This window comes from Podarcis vaucheri, assembly GCF_965113315.1.
Source record: "Podarcis vaucheri genome assembly, chromosome: 5".
Lineage (NCBI taxonomy): Eukaryota > Metazoa > Chordata > Lepidosauria > Squamata > Lacertidae > Podarcis > Podarcis vaucheri.
This window is the reverse complement of record NC_138763.1, coordinates 22,758,497-22,778,880: the sequence shown is the minus strand read 5'-3', so window position 1 is coordinate 22,778,880 and position 20,384 is coordinate 22,758,497. Positions and strand designations below refer to the sequence as shown.

The 20,384-nt window shown below is 41.6% G+C and overlaps 1 protein-coding gene and 1 long non-coding RNA gene across 14 annotated transcripts in view; both read left to right on the top strand.

Moving 5' to 3' along the window:
• Positions 1–18,877, top strand: part of LEKR1 (leucine, glutamate and lysine rich 1) — a 67,288-nt gene extending 48,411 nt beyond the window's left edge. For all 13 annotated transcript variants that reach the window (XM_082224180.1, XM_082224182.1, XM_082224185.1 and 10 more), the window contains 5 exons: positions 192–395; positions 5,266–5,359; positions 9,171–9,326; positions 11,851–12,150; positions 17,788–18,877. In XM_082224180.1, coding sequence (XP_082080306.1) covers positions 192–395; positions 5,266–5,359; positions 9,171–9,326; positions 11,851–12,150; positions 17,788–18,186 — 1,153 coding nt within the window. In that variant the 3' untranslated portion in view covers positions 18,187–18,877. The remainder of the gene's footprint in view (positions 1–191; positions 396–5,265; positions 5,360–9,170; positions 9,327–11,850; positions 12,151–17,787) is intronic.
• On the top strand, positions 9,343–10,538 carry LOC309533400. The gene is made up of 2 exons (XR_014220212.1): positions 9,343–9,435; positions 9,466–10,538. It is a non-coding gene; the product is annotated as an uncharacterized lncRNA (long non-coding RNA).
• Positions 18,878–20,384: the final 1,507 nt, after the last annotated feature.

Below are 20,384 nucleotides of genomic sequence, written 5' to 3'. Positions count from 1 at the left end.
TTTCTTGTGCTGTTTTATATATTTCATCAGTACACAGTCTGTTCACACTGGCATAACCACACTGGTATAATGCAGAAGAGTTATTTGCATAGAGTTCGCATTTACTGTAAGGGCCATGTCAGAATACATTTTATATATGCTTACCGACTGCTTCGGTTATGACATGCGGTCTTTTTTTTTTTTGCGTTTAGGTTTGCTAATACCCTGAAAGAGCGAGAAGAGTCTTTGCTTGCCTGCCAACAAGCATCTGGACGTTTACAGGAAGAAGTGATTGAGAAAGAGAAGAAAGAAGAGGAGCTAAAAAAACGCACCGACCATTTGGAGAGCGAACTGGAAACGATTAAGAGTCTTCTCAAGCAGCGAGAGGAAGAAGTGGTAATGCTTAGGCAAGAAAGGTAATCAGAAATGACTTGCCATGCATAGCGTTACAGGACAGGATGTTCTGCCTAGATTTTCTTTCTGAGAATATCGTCGAACTGAAAGTCCCCTACAAGTTGACTCTTCACAGTCCTCCACACCCAAAATAAATCATTACAGAGCACAGCATATTAACTGTGCACTGAACTAAAAATATTTTAAATAATAAGGGGGAAAAAAATATTTTTAGGACAAGCCTATTGAACGCAGTAAGGCTTAATCTCTAGTGGGTGTGTTTAGGATTTCAGCCTTAACTGCCTAGGATTAGAACAGAAATGCTGACCCCAATCTAAAAGAAATTAATCATGTTTAAATCCCATTTAAGTCACCAAGAGAATTTTGCAACAGCTAACAAACCCGGTTTGCAAGATGTGAACTGTCCTGAGATTTACCAATGAAGGGCGGCATACACATTTAATATAAATAAATTAATTGGTTTCCAGTGGTGAATCATGACTAATTTCCTCTGGATTGGGTGCAGTAGATATATAGTACTTAAAATGTCTCAGATGCTTCACATACTACCACCACCACTTAGCAGCAATCTGTGTGGAGGGAGAATTCACATCTTTACAAGTGTCCTGAGAGATAGCTCAATTGGTTGCGCATGAGACTTAATCTCACGACCGTGGGTTTGAACCCCGTGTTGACCGAAAGTTTCCTGCATCTCAGGAGGTTGGACTAGATGATCTTCGTGGTCCCATCCAACTCTCCAATTCTATTAGTCTATTGTTCTATAAGTGGATGTTTCTTGGAAGGCCTGCACTGCCCCCTGCCTTCCACCACAATCTGAAATTAAGGATGTGGGGCCCCAACTGCCTCGTTTGCTAGCTGCTCAGCAGCAGTGGCTATTTCCTGCCCTCCACAACCACCCTCCATGATCACTGCTGACATCTCTGGGAGATGATTCAGTAATATTGTCCACATGTTGCTGATGGGGACCTAGTAGCTTCTCTCAAGCAACCTAGTGAGTTCAAGGCTAACTTGATGTTTGAATGATGCAGTAGTTCACATCAGACACAGGCATCACATCAGATCAGTTCTCAGCTACGACATATCTGTTTCAGTGATGATATTCACGTATAACAATTATGTTCATCTCTTTTTATGTATATATATATTTTTAAAGCTTTTAAAATTGTTCCCTGCCTGTTTCTCTAAGCATGCTATCCTATGAGCGATCTTTCTGGTGCTTCTTCAAATAATGGTATCTTCAAATAATGCTTGCAATGGAATGACATAAGAACATAAGGAGAGCCCTGCTAGATCAAATCAAAGAACCCACCTAGTTTAGCATCCTCTTCTCACACTGGCCAATGAGATGCCTATGGGAAGCTTAGAAGTGAGACATGAGGGCACGAGCACTTTCTCCACTTGAGATTCCCAGCAAGTGATGAAGAACTTAACCACCAAGAGCTGTAGTCAATGCTAGTCTTACTCAGAGCAGACCCTTTGAAATGAATGAGCATGACTTTAGTTTCATTCATTTCAATGGGTCTTCTCTGAGTAGGGCTAGCTACTCAGAGTATTGGCTACAACCCCAGGGTTAGTAGCTAGGGATAGCCATGTCCTCCATTAATTTGTCTAATCCTGAATCTATTATCCTCAGTAGTGCAGCATCATTTATACAGCAGGCGTTTTCATTTTCACAAGAGTGCAAGCAAATAATTATAATTGGCTAGTGAACACCTCATTTCTGCAGAACTCTCGTGGGATAACCTTTCCCCTCCCTGAGCTGCATGCTTTCAAGTTATTGCTCCCAATCTACAGTACTGTGGGATGTGTGTGGATATGGTGGGGACATGCATGTAGAATTTGAACCACAGAGTTGAAAGCAACCTCAAAGGTCAACTATTCCAACCTCCTGCTGATGCAGGAATTGTGCCGCCATGACATCCATGATCATTGGCCATCCATCCTCTGCTTAAAACAGGGGTGGAGATTCTCCAGCTCACAAGTCAATCCTGGCTCTCCAGTGGGTCCAGTTTGGTTTGCCATGCCATTTCCCCCAAGCAATAGCCACCTGACCATCAGCTGACATCATTGGCAATGTCAGCTGATAGGTCAAAGGACAGGATTTAATCATGCATTGGCTGCACTGCCCTTTTCCCAGCATAGAACAGGATTGTGCAGCCTTGGGAAGAGGATTTAATCACCTCTTGTCAGCTGATGAGTAGAGATTAAAGATCAAAGGTTGGGGGCTTACAAAAGAAGGGTGGAGACTCACAAAGTCTTTTACAAACCACTTCCCACTTTTGAGAGGTGAGAAAATGGAATTTAGACAAGTGGGTGAAGCCACCCACTTGTCAAATTTGACCCCAAGACAGATCCCGATAAACAATGTAGTCTTTGGAGCCAAAATGGCTTGCCACCCCTGGCTTAAAATCTCTAGCTAAGAAGAGTCCACCATCTTCTAAGGCAGACCCTTTCACTGAAGCTGAGATTGGTTTATTTCCTTCATGAAAAAATACCCATGGAGCATCTGTGTGGATTTTGCAAAGCTTTCGACATAGTTCTCTGCATGCATTCTTCAGAGGGAAACCATTAACAGCGAAATTGGCCCATAGTGGTGGTGTTTAATTTAACTACATTACCTAAGATGTGAATTCTGCAGACTGATTCAACATCTACTGACAATGGGTTTTGGATAGGCTCTTAAAGGTTCTTTAATCCAAGCTCCCCCATAGCTGCCCTGTACTGAGTCAGACCATTAGTCCATCTAGCTCAGTACTGCCAACACTGACTGGCAGTGGCTCTCTAGGGTTTCAGACAGTGAGTCTCTCCCAGCTCTACCTGGAGATGCTGGGGATTGAACCTGGGACCTTCTGCATGATTTATAAAATTTTCAAACTGTGTCCCAGTGAAATACTGTAACATTACCAATTTATTCAATACAGTAGCCCCAGTAATACCATGTTTCTGCTCTGTAAAGGGCCCCTAAGTGGAAACACAACGTGGATTACATTAGACATGGAGAGGGGTTGAAATCTGGCCAAGACAAGATGTCTGGAGATATGTGAGCTGATCTCCCATTGTTTCTTAAAGTTTAAAAGCAGCTGTGAGGAGGGGAGGATTTCAGCCTGGAACTGCAGTGCTGGGGAAGTGGGGCTTAACCCTTCTTCTGTGTCATGTTCCCAATCTATGTTGGGCAGCCCATTTGCTTCCTAGGGATAATATTCAGCTACTTGTGTGGGATATGCATTTTTTTTCTCTCCTGTGGGGCAAATACCTTGGGTAGGGGGGACAAGAATGGTGCAGAGAAGAGGATTAACACCTTCTCTCAGGGTCAGGGCCCCAATCTAATTGTGCTGTTTTAAAACCACCACAATGTCTTATCACCTAGTTTGACCCTTAGTCTTTCTCTTCCAAATACATGGTCTGTAAAGAGGCCCAACAAACTGTGGATTCCGTAGCCCATCAGTCACTGAGCAGATGTCATTTTGTAGCCTTTCCAAATGGTGTCTGCATTCTGCTGGAACATGTAGCCCCACTTAATTCACACAGCTCAATGGAAGTTGAGCAAGTGGAAGTTTCATGTATGTATAAATCCCACCACCGGGTGACTAATAACGTTACCGCATAGAAATTAAAGTTGCAGGTGAAACTTTGAATGAATGGGCTCTTGCTTCTTTCAGAACAGTGCAGTAGTAATGGAAATTAGGAGTCCAGCAAGTTCTTGCTTCACAGGAGAAGCTGCACTTGCTAAACTTCTCCACAGCAGACCTTCATAAGCTAGCAAACATTTATTTGTATAGTTAATTGAATCAAGTTTTACTGGCTGGGACAGAAATGCTAGGAGTGTTCTTTCTCCCTGCAACGTTCATTTTCCCATCTATATATGTTGAAAGTACTCCTTCTGACAAAGAGGCATTTAACAGGAACAGACTGGAGTAGATTGCAATCCAGATCTATCAGCAATCACAACATACCCACCTCCGCCCTGTGGCACCAACCAAGGGCTCTGATACATTCACAGTTCTTCATGTAAGCAAAAGCTGGTGCTTTCTCTTAACAGTGCAAAAATTCACAGACCTTCTTGCACAGAGCTCTGTGTACTCAGAGGAACCCTGCAGAGCATCTATTGGGCATCGTTTCAAGCAATGAGATTTTAATTAGAACAAGTGTTCCCAGCCCTTGCCAGCTTCCTTTAAATCAAGGAAAATCTTTTCCAGGGCAACACACCCAGAATACTCTGCAGGTCACAGAGTGATCTCACTTTTAAATCTGGGGATCAGCTGGCTATCAGAATCATTTCCTTCTTCCCAAGCAAGAAGCTGCTTTTCTGGGAGATAGTTGAGTGGAGTATAAATGGTACCCATACCACCACCAGCTCCCATCTAATTGGGGCTGAGCATGTTAGTACTTGCTTTGACCTCTGTGCCCAAAGAGGACTGGGAAGAATGATGAGAGCCTTGAAATCAGGGCTGAGGCCTTTGCATGTGGCCCACGCGGCTGTTTTTGTGAAGCCATGCCCACCTTGCCTACATCTGATGCCACACGTGTCAATATTTATCCAGTCATATGAGCTGAAAATTATTTCAGGCACAGAGAAGTATTTTACATCAATATATTCCCAAGATTGCACATCAGTAATATTACAAATACAGTGCGGTACATGAGAGAGTTGGAGTCAACTACATCAATATTTTTAATTATAATGTGAAGCATACACGGGCTCTGACTAGATTTCTGAGCCCATTGCAGTAATAGCAACCAAAATTAATTCGAAAGAGAGAGCATGTGTTGTAGTTGAATGGTGAGAGGGAAGGTAAATCTCATAAGCTAGAGCTGGTTTCCCCCACTCTTTCCATAGAAACTCTGGTGTTCATGGATATTTGTCATATTTAGGGAGTCTCTGCTGATTTCCCATCGAAGCAGAATGGAGCAACTGCAGGAAACATTGAGGCAGAAGGTGCTGAAGGAAAAGAACTGGCAGGAAAAGGTAATACTGGATTTCCAGTGTCACGTTTATTTGTTTTCTCCAACCTCAGCCAGTTGTCAGGCAAATGTGCCCGACACTCATTTCCTAACAGCTTCTGTTCATCTACACTTTCATATTTTTTCATCCAAAATTAAGGTTACTGTACAAAAAAATACTGATTTATTTATTTAAAATGTTTATTCCAACATACAACTCCACAGAAACACAGGGCAGCGTATGGCATTTTAAAAAACATGGTGAATGTAAAAGCTGGAGAGGCAGGGTTTAGCATTCCTGCTTAAAGACCCAATGCTATAAAACACATGACTCAATATCTTCAGCCATTATGTGACCAGGGAGCACACTTCCACTGCCATTTTGTGTGTTCATCACTGTATTTGACGCAAAAGGCAACATTTGTCTGGGAAGGTGAGCTAGGATCCCTCAGCTGAGACAAAACATGTCTCAGACCCTCTGTATCAGCCTTTGCCAGCCTGGTGCCCTCAGGTGTGGTGGGGGTTGTAGTCAAAAAAATCTGCAGGGCAACAAGCAAACGCAGCTCTATACACTAGCGTGGGACCTCCTGAAAATATTAGTGTCCAACTTTCCTCCAGTTCCTAATCTAATACAAGCAGAACTGTGTCACCTATTGACTGGCTATGGAAAGGCCTGACAATTTGTTTGTTTGTTTAAGGTATTTATATATTGCTTAATTGCTGAAGTACAGTGGTGCCTCGCAAGACGAAATTAATTCGTTCCGCGAGTTTTGTCGCCTTGCGATTTTTTTCGTCTTGCGAAGCACGGTGTCGGGAAAGTTTTGGAAAAGCTTCAAAAATCACCAAAGTCTTTAAAAACCTCAAAAAAGGCTACCACACCGCGTTCTATGAGTTGCTCCTCGAAGTCAAGTCGCAACTGTATTAACGGTGTTAAGAAAAAGGAAACAAACTTGCAAGACGTTTCCGTCTTGCGAAGCAAGCCCATAGGGAAAATCGTCTTGCAAAGCAACTCAAAAAACCCTTTCGTCTAGCAAGTTTTTTGTCTTGCGAGGCATTCGTCTTGTGAGGTACCACTGTATCGAAATGGCGAGTCTCCTTTTGAACTCTTTCTCACAGTGAAGAATCTGCTCTTGGTCTCCTCCACTTCTTGCAAACCACACTGCTTGTTCATGCAATAAACCTCAGACATGTTGATATGCTGCTTTTTAAAACCCTCTTTGAGCAGTTCACACATGCATCACTTGGTTACTTGCAGTTGAATGTGTGAACTTACTCCACTGAATGCCGTCGGGGTTTTTTGCAGGTTCTTTCTGTGGTGCCTCGTTTTCATGATTATAACAAACATATAATGGCTCATCTACAGACTTGATTATGTGAATAAGTTCCATATTAGACAGCTGTTCTCTGCCTTCTATTCAGGTGTTTGGGCTGAGGGATCTGCAATCTTTTGTTTCAAACAACTTCCTCAAAAGTCTACTTATGTTCTTTACTCATGATTGGTCATTAAACCCCAAGCATTCAATGCCAGGCTCTTAATGTTCACATCTTTTATCCCAGTAGGCACAGATTATACACATTCATCATCATTTTAGGCTTTTATTAATAAATATATCAAGCTGTCCTAAACAACTTAATTTCTCACATATAGGATGTAATTTTAGCATGAGGTCACTCTGTTTGCACCATCAGAATTTGTTGTGCAGCTTGACATTTAAAATGGATAAAGAACTAACAGAAATAAGAGACAGCACTTAGATTTGCTAACCAGTATTAAAATGTGCTGAATGTCAAGTGTTCTGAAAATGCTCTCATCAGACCAAAGAGATGTTGCTGTATTTTTCTTGGGTCATTGTGCCATTACATAGGCATAATGTGTTCCCTTTATTTTTTAAAAAATCAATCCACATGTTTTGTTAAATGGGAAAAAATCTCTTTTAAAATTAAGTTGCTTCAAGTGGTGTTTTGGCATTGAATGCACGGAGTTATAAAAATGCTCTGCAAGTAGAAGAAATCAATTGTTGCTATGCAACTTGAACAAGATAATTGAGAAATGTCTTTCAGAAACCTCATTATTATGGTTATTAGTTCCCCTGATTTCAGGTGTTTGCTAAATGGGAAACATTTTCATCCTGAGAGTAGTTTCCAGTGATGTGTCAATACTGCCAGTCAACTTTCATTTCAGACCCCCGTTAGTAATGTTTAAGTGTACTTCAGCCACTTCCCTGACCTGCACATGCAACATATAATAAACACTTGTGCTGCACTTCAGCAGTGATGAGGTCCACTTCTTTACCAGCACAGAGGTGATGTCCTGATAGGAAAAACACAATTATCCTGATTTGTAAGCAGAAGTATACACAGAATGGGTGCTGCCCACACATCTCACAGGGTTAAAAAGCCCGATCTGGGAGCTGAGGATGTTCTCCCCTCTTTCCCCAAAGAGATGTCCAGCAGTACTCAATCTGACTGGGGTTGGGGTTCTTTCTAGGTTGGGCATCAGCCCAGCAAAATGAGCATAGCAGAGGGCAAGGGCACATTTAAAAGGCATCAAGTATAAGCCCTGCCTGCCAAGGAACTATTGAAGGTGCATTTAAAGACTCCTGATAGTCCTTTGCCGCCATGTTCCTTTTCACCTGTGTCTTCAACATGCCCCACATTTGACATTATAGCAAGTGTGAGGAACATGGGTATGGCTTGCACCAAACTGCCTTGTGGGCCAAATCCGTACAGCTGCCAGGTTGAAAGGCTGGAGCTCCCCCACTGCTTGTCTGTGCCAAAAAATGTTGACATTTCTCATAAATGTTCATGAAATTCTCATAATGAGAGCTTGAGAGTGCGCCAAGGTGTGAATCTCTGATTAGAAAGCTGCAATAACGAGATCATCCTTTTGTGTGGGCTCCAGTCATTCTGCTAATTTGCCTTTGAGATATAATCGAAATAATGCTTTTCAGAGCAAGCAAAAGTTCTGGGTGTGCTCTCACTTCCTTGAGCAATGAGAAATTCCTGAGGTTACGTTACAGAGCTTAGGTTCTGTTGGGAGAGAGGGGCAAAGAATAGTGGAGACTATTTTCACCTATGCAAATGGAAGCAAAGAGATGTGTTTAACAGTTTTTAAGATTTCCAGAAAGAGCCCGTACTTCACCTTCCACAGACAAATGTCCCACCATTCCCTCTCCCCAAATTCATTCTTCAGACTGGCTTCAAGCTGTTTCTTTGCATTGCCTTCTAGCTCTAAGAGGTGTTGCATTTTGGAGGCGAGAGTCATTGGGGAACAAATCCCCAAACCCATTTAGGCAACTCTTTAGGCAAAATCACTGTGTTAATCATTCACTCTTAGCAATACAACCCATATTCAGATCATTCAAAACAATATGTTGGCATGCACTTAAGTTCTATTGAAAACAATTGGAATGGAGCTTAGACTGCAGTCCTATGTACACTAACTGGAACTGAGCATCATCAAGCAGGGAGGTACTTGTTTCCAAGTAAACATGCATAAGATTAGCTGGCTGTGTGAAGTTTAGAGACCAGTGGTGAATCAGGCACTTCAGATGGCAACAACAGCTATCTGTATCTGTGTGTATTCATACAATATTGCTGATAGCTTTTATATTTCTCTGTGATTAGCATTATATATATATTATGGTTTTGCATGCTTTGTATATTTCATACTAATGAAAATTTATAGATATAAATAGATACATACAGGCTGTTCATCTTGATTAACAGAATTTTTTACCACCACCTTTTTCTGAATTGGGTGCCCGTACATTCAATGTAAAACAAGACACGAGTTGAACAGATACTTACTGACACCCAGGTTTTTCGCTTTCTAGATCAAAGCTGATAGAGCAAAGGAACAAGCACATCACAAAGAGGAGATTCTCAGCCTCAAAGAGGAAGCCAGAATGGAACTAGAAATTGAGAAACAAAAGCATCAGGAATTGATTGCAAAATATCAGAAAGATCACGATGACCAGCTACACCTTAAGGTTTTAGCAACTAAAAATAAACTGCTTTGGGATTTTGACAAAGGGGGGAATTCACTTAATTTCATCGTGTAGATCATATGATACCATGGGGCGGTTAGACACAGTCAGGGTGTTAGACACAGACAGAGTCACAGTCTAGGTTTTGAAGATTTGGAGCTGACATCAATAAACAGTCCCAGAATCAATAGTTATTGTTGACATGGGCAAGCAGCAAAAGAGTGTTTTAGTTACAGCATGTTGCTCAAACTGGACTTGTTTATACAGTCAAGACGCCCAGATTGTCATTTCTGAGTTGTAATCCTGTCTACAAAATTTGAGGAATCCCTGGGAGTTTCAGGCACACCCCTTTGCGACTCCCTTCGGACTTTTACAGATCACAATGTTCTTCTGTGTGACTGTGAAATCCATCAATCAGAGGCAGCAGCTCTGCTGTTAAACACATTTATCCCACTTCAGAAAAGAAATGAGTCAGGAACCCTCTTTCCATTCATTTTACTTCTTGAGCTCTGGCCCTTGAGGCTGATACTTCAAAGAGTCCAAAGTGACTTCCATGGTGGCTGTCCCAGGAAAACTGATCATGTAAACAGGGTAATTCTCACATGTCTATGTGCTTGAAGTAAATTCTGATTATCAAATGATAAAAGAATGTGCAATCAATCTACTGCAGTGTTACATCTTGGTATAAGCCCAAAATCCCTAACCCAATTTTTATTTTATTGCTCTGGCTTCTCCTGTTTTGAAAATGTATAAAGATCATATTTGGGGCCGGGAAGGGGGAAGTGATCAAAGTTCAATAGAGGAGAATATGCAGAAAGTTCTAGGTTCCATCTCCAATAGCGCTGGACCCAAGTATCTTCCCAGTGATTTTTGTAAGTTTTGGAGAGGGAATGAACTCTCCCCCTAATCCAGTTGGCTGGAGGTGGGGGAAAGCAAATTCTTCACATTTTTGAGAGGAAGAAGTGTGTCTTACCTTTTGTATGCAAGGTGGCTAGGAGTTTCTTCCTTCTACACCCGCCACCCTCCAAAAAGGACATTTCCTCTTCAATGAAAGAGAAGCTGGGAAGAAGATAGGATTAGGGCACCATATATCCAGAATTTCCCGGTCATAGCCGGAATTCGCCCGTCAGAAATAGCGTCTGGGCGGAATTTGCAGAAATCGGTAAAAACGCCCAGGGAAACCTGAGCATATATAGCAACTTTGCCCCCCAAAAACCCCCAACCCTCAACAACTTTTGCGTCTGAATTTTCATTTTTTGAAATACATCAACCCCAAGTAAGACCGTAAAAGTAAAGGAAGCTGAGAAGGCATTGGCAGCCACCTCTGTAGAGGGGAACAGCCACCAACTTCTCTCACAGCCCCCGCCATGCCTTTGTGCAGCACTGCAGCTCACTTGGCAAGGATCACCTCAGAAATTCTGGATTTGAGAAGCAGGATCTGCTTTGCAGAGCTTGTCATTTGTTAAGATCAGAGTGGCAGTCACTGGGAACAGGGCCTTTTCATTGGTTAGACTCCATTATGGAACTGCCTCCCTGAGAAAATCCAGCAGCTAACATCCTCACCTCACACAGAGTCTTCAGACATGTCACAAAGGCTTGTTTGTTTGTTTGTTTGTTTGTTTGTTTGTTTGTTTGTTCTGCAGGGCTTTCTATGAGCAAAACTTTCTATCTCAATGCTGACTTCTGGATACTTAAAACTTTTCTACTACATTATTTATGGATCTTTTTAGTTCTTTGCCGTTTGTTTTATTCGTTTATTGGAAAGCAAAGTAAATTAATGAATAAAATATATAACATAATAAATATTCCTTGTTCATTCATTTGTGATCTGTCCTTGATATGGCGAAGTTTGCTCTCTCTCTTGTCCTGTTGCAGTAATACACTTACATAAAGAACAGGCATGCCCACACAGCTGTTTATTGTGGACTTGGATTTAAACAGATATTATATATGTATATAGTTTTGATTCTGTCATGGTTTAATTGTTTTTAATTATTATTATTTTCTATGTTTTTTGCAATACTTGTTTTTATCTTGAAGCCACCTTGAGTCCCATTAGGAAAAAGGCAAGGCAATAATAATAATGCATATTTTTGGCATCTTCCACAAAGCATTATCCTCATCAAGATGCTGTCCCATGCCCCCACTTTAAACCAGATATGCCATTTTCCTTCTGCTTTTCCTTTCAACATCTAGGTTTTTTCCCCTGAAAAGGTAAATCCTGATTAAATGGGTAAATAATACCTAATGGCATTTTAAGGAAGACAATATTGTGTGGGTCCACGGTGTAAAATGTGCAAGCATCAAGTCCACAATAAACTGGAAAAAACCCACCCCCTTTTAAAGGGAAAAAAGGCTACACATTTTATCTGAACTATTGTTAGCACTGCTGATTTATGAAGTGATGATTTCACATCTTTCTCCGTCTTTCGAAACCTCACTTAACCCTATTGAAAATGTGTTTAACCAAAGGAGTGCCTTGCCATCACACCTTGCAAACCAATGAATGTCATTATTTGTCTTTCAGATTCCTGCATTGATATCAAGTGCCACAAATAACCTGAAGATGGAAGTGGGCACCCTTGAAAAGAAGCTCTGTGAAGCCCAGATCAAGCTTACAGAGAAGCGCCGAGAGAGAGAGGAGGAATGGCAAAGTTTAAAAAAACAAGTTGCCGTGCTTGAGCTCCAGCTGCAGGAGGAACAGAGCGCCCATCATTCAGTGACAGAAGACATGAGAGAAGAAATAAAGAAGAAAACTTATGCGCTGGAAAAACTGACTCAAGAGCAAACGCAGTTGATTCAGAAAATGAGTCAGGTTCAAGAGGAGGTATGAATTCAACCAGGGTTCACAATTGAATGTCTCATCTCTTAGGTCCTTTCCGTGCCTTGTCTTGGTTGAGACCTAACCATCCCAGTCCAACAAACTATGGAACAAGCCATGTACCTGCACAGTCTTTCTTCCCCAACCTTTTCCTCCTCTATTGTGTACCTTCCTGGTTGCTTAATGTGTACCTGTTTGTCCATGACATCAGAGCCAAAAACTAGAATATCTAACCAAGATAAACTTGTGTTTTGATGTCCTGGTATGTAGGGATCTTTCAAAACACAGTTTCCCAGTTTGGACATCATGAGAAACTGTCTTAAGAAATAAGGAAGTATTTAGTTAAGACACAGTGGAAGAGATGGAGGGAACATCGGGCACAGAGCTTGTTCCTGGTTGAACAAACAGTGGTTTGTTGCATTAGGATTGTTAAGCCCATTATGTTGAACATGTGGAAGAGGGGAGTGGGGTTGCACATACTGACCTAGCTCCCAAATTCTACATGCTCATTTCACTGTCTGCATCAGTGTAGTAGGGTTCTCCCCACGTCCTCCAATACTTAAGAAATCCGCTTTCCCAGAAAGCCCTACATGTATATCATAGTACATGCATATGTTATTTGCTGGGAGGAGCGCAGAGAGAAGAAATACCATGGTGCATCTGTAGCAGCACAACCGGATGCCTTCATCTGCCCTAGCTACAACAAAACATGTCTCTCCCATATTGGTCTCTACAGCCTCAGCAGACACTGTAACCTTCCAACAGTTTCTTTTCACCCACAAAGGTTCACTCCTCCATTATCTCCCAAGACAGATGGATGCCAACCAAGTTCTTTGCAGACAGTCAGGCACAGGGAGGTCTAGAGCAGGGACACTGCACAATGCTGCTGACTTTCATATGTTCAGAGCAACATGCAAAAAGGTATCATTGCTCAGCACTTGAAAGCACCCATAGCTGTCTGATCAGAACTGGCTCCACTGATAAATGTCATGTCAGACGAAACAAAATTTTTGGAAGAGGTACATCTTTGTGTAGCATTTGAGCTGCAGTGACTTTCACACATTTGAGTGTTGCTGCCATCAAGTGATGAGCCATTGTGTGTGAACTCATCCCTCGAGCATGTCTGGTTTGCAGGATACAACCAGGAATTTGGGGTATTGATCCAAGCCCAAGAGTATGAGGAAAGATCTAAGGAAACCTTTCTATTGGGACATATTCATGGAATGTTATCAGCCCGTAGAAACAGCAACAATGATGCAGTAAAATCCATGGCAGCATCATTCCTGAATGAGTGTAGTCTGGCCCCAGGGTGAAGGCATCCTTTGTGGTAACAGCAGTCAGGGCCGCAGATTGACCAAGGTTGTCTCACTCTGCGCATGACCCTCAACAGAAGCTGTGTCTACATTTCTCCCCACTCCCGCTTCTCTTCCAACAAAGAGAACATATCCTTTTGAAGTCTCCAGGGAGTTCTCTGCTAGCCACAGACAAAGTGCCCCAGACACAATAAAAGTGCCCTGTGAAATGTAGCTGTCAAGTTCAGTCAGACTGTGGTAGTGACCTTGAATATTGCAAAATATAGTAGGAATAGTAGTACATAGGCCAGAACAAGACATTCCAAAATAGAATATTCCAAAATAGAATAAACCCCAAAGACTCAGCTGTGGGTGGGAATTACGAGCCAGATGTCAAAAATTATCAATCCAAATGGGCTAATTTTCCTTGTGACAACTGATTGGATTACTTATTAAAAGTAATTTGTACCCCAGTTTTTGGTTTAAAAAAATGCCCAAGGTAGCTTATAATAAAATAATTAAACAGTGAAAAAATGAAAACCCTAATACACCCAAAAAGAGGCTAAGAACTGGGAGGTTTATAAAAAATAATAATATTTAAATAGCTCAGATTCCTGAGAGTATGAAACATTTGAGAAGCCAAACACCAAAATCAAAAAGAGTTCACAAAATGGCAGCCATCTGAGATCAGGCAAGATAAGCCTATGCAGGGACATAGGCCATCTCAGGGTGATTACACCCCTTTCTACAAATTCATGCCGTATTTTGGAAAGGGTACTGCAGATAAGGCAACCTAAGGGCCAAACAAGACAAGATTAATGTCTTTAGCCCATATGTGAATAAGCCCTTTCCTAAAACATGAATAACCAGCATGGATGCAAAGAGGCAATTCAGATAGGACTGTAGTGAGATCCTCTGCCACAGTACTGATCAACGGATAGAAACAAAAATCAGATATGGGGGACCTGTGGCCCTCCAGATGTTGTTGGACTCCAACTCCCATCAGCCCCAGCTAGGATGGCCAATGGCCAGCCAGGATGGGAGTTGTAGTCCAACAACAACTGGAGGGCCACAGGTTCACTATCCTTGTCTTAGGGGAAAGAGATGCAAGTATGATGGTTAGGTTTTGTCTTTTTGTTTGGGTAAAATGATGGCATGTTTTGCTAAATCTCCACAATCCAAATATTTCCCTTTGTGTGGCATTAGAACGAAGGTAGACAGGTGCAAGCTACACCTGCTGAAATTTCCTCTCCTATACAACTGTTAATGGCGCAAACCACCCTAATGATGTTCTGCAGTCAATAAGAGAGCAAGTCCTTGATTCATATCTTTTTTAAAAAAAAACAAACCCAAAATTTTGCTAACTACAATATCAAATTGAGAGCAAACATAAACAGATACAACTAGGCCATATGGTACTGACCCATGTGAGTTTGGGTAGCTTTTTAGCTCATCATAAAACTCTGCTACTAAAATAAATATGTTTATCTCTGAGACTGTACCATATGCCCCCCTGTCTCCCACTGAAAGGTGGAAAAGTTGAGCCATTCAAATAGACATTTGCAACCAGAGGCTGTTCAGTTTATTTCTTGCCCCAAACTTTCTTGATGTTGCTTGCAGGGTGGGAGCCGGTCAATTTTGAGGTATTGATGAAAGAGTGAATATATCACCTTTAAATATTTTAGCACCACCTTTGCTTTTAAATATTTTTTAAATTGCTTGATGTGATTTCGTCTCTCTCAACAAGGTCTTATTTTGGATTCATACTAAAATAAGACCTCATTATTCAGATTCAGACTGAAATAGGACTACTAATGAAATCAGACTGAGCTCATAATTTAGAATCAGATCCTTCACGATGTCCTTGACTCTATTGGGGTTTGTTTGCTTTTAATTCTTTATAAAATGCAAAACCGTCTAACACTTTCCCAGCCCTTAATGCTCAATGGTTATTGCATGCCAAGGCCCTATGACCCGCAGTTCCTTAGTAGATAATAAACACATGTACACAAGTATTTTGTCTTATGGGTTCAAATAGGCCGCAATTTTATTGGTTACAGATGTGAGTGGTTTGGCTTAGGCATTGGGTGAGGCCAGGCTGTATTTCGACTCCCACCTGTCTGCAGGGAGTCCAACTAAGAGTAAATCAGCAGTAAGAGGAGCCCTATAACTTACATCAAATAGGGGCACCCCGAGGGGTCCCCACTGGGGTCATGGCATGGTCCTAGCCCACATCCGGGCATCAGACAGAAGCCACACGTGTGTGTTAAAAAAATTCCAACTCACTCCTTCCAAGGGCTTGAGGCACATAGACATCGCCAAAGACGTTTCTGAACCATGTGAGCTTCCTTATACGGCCTTTGCAGTTCTGTTGTCAGCAAATCTAAGTCCTATACAGTTGCTGGAAAAGGCATCCAACTGACATTCAGTTCAATGTGGCTTGCACAGTATAATTCTTAATGCTGGGTTATGCACTATGACTCAGGAAAAAGGGTTTTGCTCCATTTATTAACTTAAATGCAGCTTGAATATCTAGTATCATTGTGGATGTTTTCCTCTACCATTATCATCCTTTTCTAATTTAACCTTAACCACAATTCTGTTGAGAAAAGTGGTTGAAAATAAAATGGACAACCCAAGGCAGATTTATAAAATTATGAATGATGTAGACATAATTTGTCTTGTTTATTTTTTGTTTATTTAATTTACAGACCATTTAGAGAGAGTGTGTGTATGAATGAGACACACATACATATACACACACATAATAAGTACAGTGGTACCTTGGTTTATGAACTTAATCCATTCTGGAAGTCCATTCTTAAACCAAAGCATTTTTAAACCAAGGTGTTCTTTCCCATAGCAGCGGGGGACTCAATTTACAAATGGAACACACTCTACAGGAAGCGGAGCATATTGTTATTCCAAGGCAAAGTTCACAAACCAAAACACCTACTTCCAGGTTTGCAGCGTTCTTAATCCAAGTTGTTCATAAACTAATCTGTTCTTAAACCAAGGTACCACTGTACAATAAAAACCATGTCAAATAATTTACACAAGAGAACAAATGTACAAAGAATATCCATATAGATAAAACCAGAGAGCATTAATAAGGCATCATAATGAAGATTATTCAAGCAATATAGCATACATTCATGCAACTTGCCAATCTCACTCAGCAGTCCGCACAGCCACCAGAACCTTTCACTGCCTCATACATTTTGTCTTATCGACCAGCCACTCAAACATAAACTACTCACACTCAACAATATCACAACTCGCATACAAAGGATTACTGCTAAGGACCGTATAACACTGGTGCATTTGCTCCCAGTACATTTCTGAGCACAGTTCAAAGTGTTGGTATTAACCTTTAAAGCCCTAAACAGCCTCAGTCCTGTATACCTGAAGGACCGCCTCCAACCCCACCATTCATCCCGGACACTGATGTCTAGCTCTGAGGGCCTTCTGGAGGTACAGGGAACCAGGCAGAGGGCCTTCTTGGTAGTGGCATCCACCCTGTGGAACTCCCTCCCATCAGATGTCAAGAAAATAAACAACTATTTTATTTTTAGAAGACATCTGAAGGCAGCCCTGTATAGAGAAGCTTTTAATGTTTGATGTTTTATTGAGTTTTAAATATTTTGTTGGAAGCCACTCAGAGAGGCTGAGGCAACCCATTCGGATGGGTGGCATATAAATAAAATTGTTGTTTTTCCCTTGATTGGGACACTATACATCGGTTAGAATAGCATTAGCTTTTTTGCTGCTGCATCACAGTGTTGACTCCTGTTATGTTTGTGGTCTACTAAGACCCCTAGATCCTTTTCACTTGTACTACTGGAAAGCCAGGTTGCCCCCCCCCCCCATCTTATATTTGTGCAGCAGGTTCTTCTTGCCTAAGTTACCTTTTGACTATGTGGTTTTTTTTTTGTATATTTGGTATTTTTAAAAATGAACAGTGGTATTTCCAAAAAGCAAACCGCTTTTGAAGCTGAGGTGAGTTTCAAAAGCAGTTTGTGATGCGTCATGGCACTCTGCACTGTTCAAAGGAAAGACAGTTTTAGAGAGCCCTGAGCGCATCTGAACTCTAAAGTACCTCTCTGCATCCCAGGCACAGATGTTCTGTCACCACACCCAAGGCAGAAGAATGCGGCAGCCAATACTTTTATTGACATGAATACGTTGCTTATCTGTTTTCAAGCTTTTCAGCACATAATGCGTAGTGGCCTGTGCACTCTGTTCCTTGAGTCCTCTACGTTTTAAGAAGAAAGCACGCAATATTTATACCTTTCCTTTTTGTCTTCCCTGACAAATGCCTTATGAAATATGTGTTTCTTTATGCTCGCAGAATGCTCTTCTCCAGGACACAGTGCGCAGGGAGTGTGAGGAACGGTATGAGCTCACCGAAGCCTTGGCTCAAGCCAAAGAACAAGTCATGGAGCTAAAGAAACTCGGTGGAAACTTCCAATTGTCACAGTGTTCTCTCAGTCAGGGCAGCCTAACCTCCGCTTCATTGGTCAGCAATCACGGGCAGAGGAGCCCAAACTGTGGGAAAGGAATAACATTTTCGGGACACTGTGGGATTTCAAGAGCCACTAAAGCACCGCTCTCTAATAGGTACAAAAGCAGCATGAACGCAAGCTTGCCTGCTTTGCCTGCGCTGCAGTCCCCAAGCAGAAAAACATCTCTAGATGAATCCAGGAAGAGAATCACAGCAGTTCTAAAAAGACAGATGAGTGAGCTGTGATGAGTCAAGGACTGCGCGCTCTCTCTCTCTCTCTTTTATCGAGAAGAGTCAGGAAAAAAACAGTGGCATAGGTCATTAGGCCACCTCAGTGTGGCCCACAGGGGAAAATACCAGATTTTACTGTCGGGCAATTAGCATGTTTCTAGTGCTGAGTTTGTTGTTTTATAAACAAGCAACATCAAATTAAGCTAAGCAGTGGTTTTTAATCTCACATATGTTTATGTTTTATGCTGAAATCATGAATCGGCATTTTGCTTAGTAAATGCTGGTGACTTAGGTCTGGTTCCGACTAAAGTAGCAATCTTGTGTATGGGCTTCTGCCTGCAGATGGGGCTTCACATAAAGGATAAACTGAAGAGCAGGGTGGAAATGTTTCCCTACAGCAAAGTAGATGTCAGGGGTGTCAAGCCTAGCCTTGTCCCTGCATATAGAAAACTAGTGTGGCAAGGAGAAGACTGGGCTAAAACATTTGTGTGTGTGCAGGATATGTATTCAGTCTGAAGTAGTACGATGCAGACACAGATATAGCACGTTAATGAGAATGAGGCCTCTCTACAACGGGTGTAGAGGATATAGTAAATTGATTAAAGTACTTCACACCTACACTATCCTGAAGTGGTATTTTTCACACTGCGTGCCTCTGTTGTTAAAAAGTTAATAAAAACATGCAAAAATTCCCCCCACCTCACAACCTCGGTTTTTGTCCTACGCATGATTGTGCTGTGGTGGAATTGCTCTGTTCAAACGGAATAGTATTCGTAAAGGACCAGTATTTCTCATTCTGACTTCGAGGTTAGATGTGCAAATAGCCAAGCACTGCAGAATGAAGAGAAGTAGCAGAATATTTGCCTGAGGAATAAACAAACTGCTTGTGGGGCAAAGGAAACTACCGCAAAATTTTAAAAACATTGCACTGAGCGGAAGCCAAATCACCTGAAGATGTTGGCGGTGGCTCAGCGATGTATAATAACAGCTGTATAATAACAGCAAAATTGTTGGAAGTTTTGGCTAACTGAGTGTCAGGAAGCAGCAGAAGCAATAGTTTCAAAAGTTCATCTTACAAGCAAATAAATTTGTGTGTGTGTGTTTATTTTCAACACCTCCACTGCTCTGTACCAACCATATTTGTCCTACTAAGATGCCCCCATCAAACCTAGATTCTATTAAACATGAAGAATCCTATCAGCCAGAACTAGCTTTATCACAATGTTTTCTTCTTCATGTGGCCAGTTATATTATTCACTAAGCAAAGGCACTTTCAGATTTGGTACTGTTCGTGGCACAAACTGTTTGACAGCAGAATAGCATATTACAAGAGCATGGTTTTATTCTGGAATGTTCCTTTTAGTAAAGGCACATAAAAAAAGGCTCCCTCTGTAACTATCGTATCTTTTAAGTGCTCTGCTCAGCGGTGCAGCTAGATTTCACTAACAAGTGTGTGCCATCTCAGGCCGGAATGAAACAGGAATTGTTTCCTTTTAATTCCTTTCTGCTTTTACCTGAAGACCGAAGCTAAAAGAAGCTGGAATCATGGTTAATGAATCCAGTGAATGAGAGGAAAAAAACAAGGCATGTCTGGAGGAGGCAGAAAATATTGCAAGGTATTTTATATTAGGATGGATATTTTATTCCAGGGCATACAGGAAGACGCTAGCTTCTAACTAGACAGAAATATAAGAACCTTTTATCAGTCTGATCTTCGGACCCGCTAGGTTGGAGTAAGTGGATTTAATTAGTCATGATGGAGGAAAGAAGCCATGTCATATTATCCTAAGTGCATGTTTCATGAAAGAATTCTCCATGGAGCTGCTTCTACGGCTGGGGCGATGCTTTTCTGCAATTAGCAGGTGGAATTAGTGCTTAATACAGTGCTATATTTTCTATCAATTCCTGTCTCCCTAGCATAGCCAATAAATATCCTTCCACAGTATTTACTCAGAAGCAAGCCCGATTCTGCAAAAGGCTCTCTTGAGATTTTTAATTAGGCGTTTCCTGCTTTGGTAGTTGCACGGAGGGTGCCATTTTATGTTGATCCAACCATCCCTAAAGTGGCACCTCGCTCCTGCAATTTTTTAAAAAAATATTTCACTTCCAGTCCTGGGGCAGACCGGTGGGCCCAGAAGCAGTCTTAGGAAAATAAAATGGTGGCTGCCTGGAGCCTTGCCAGCCATGGGCTAGATGTAAGGGGGAGAGAGGGG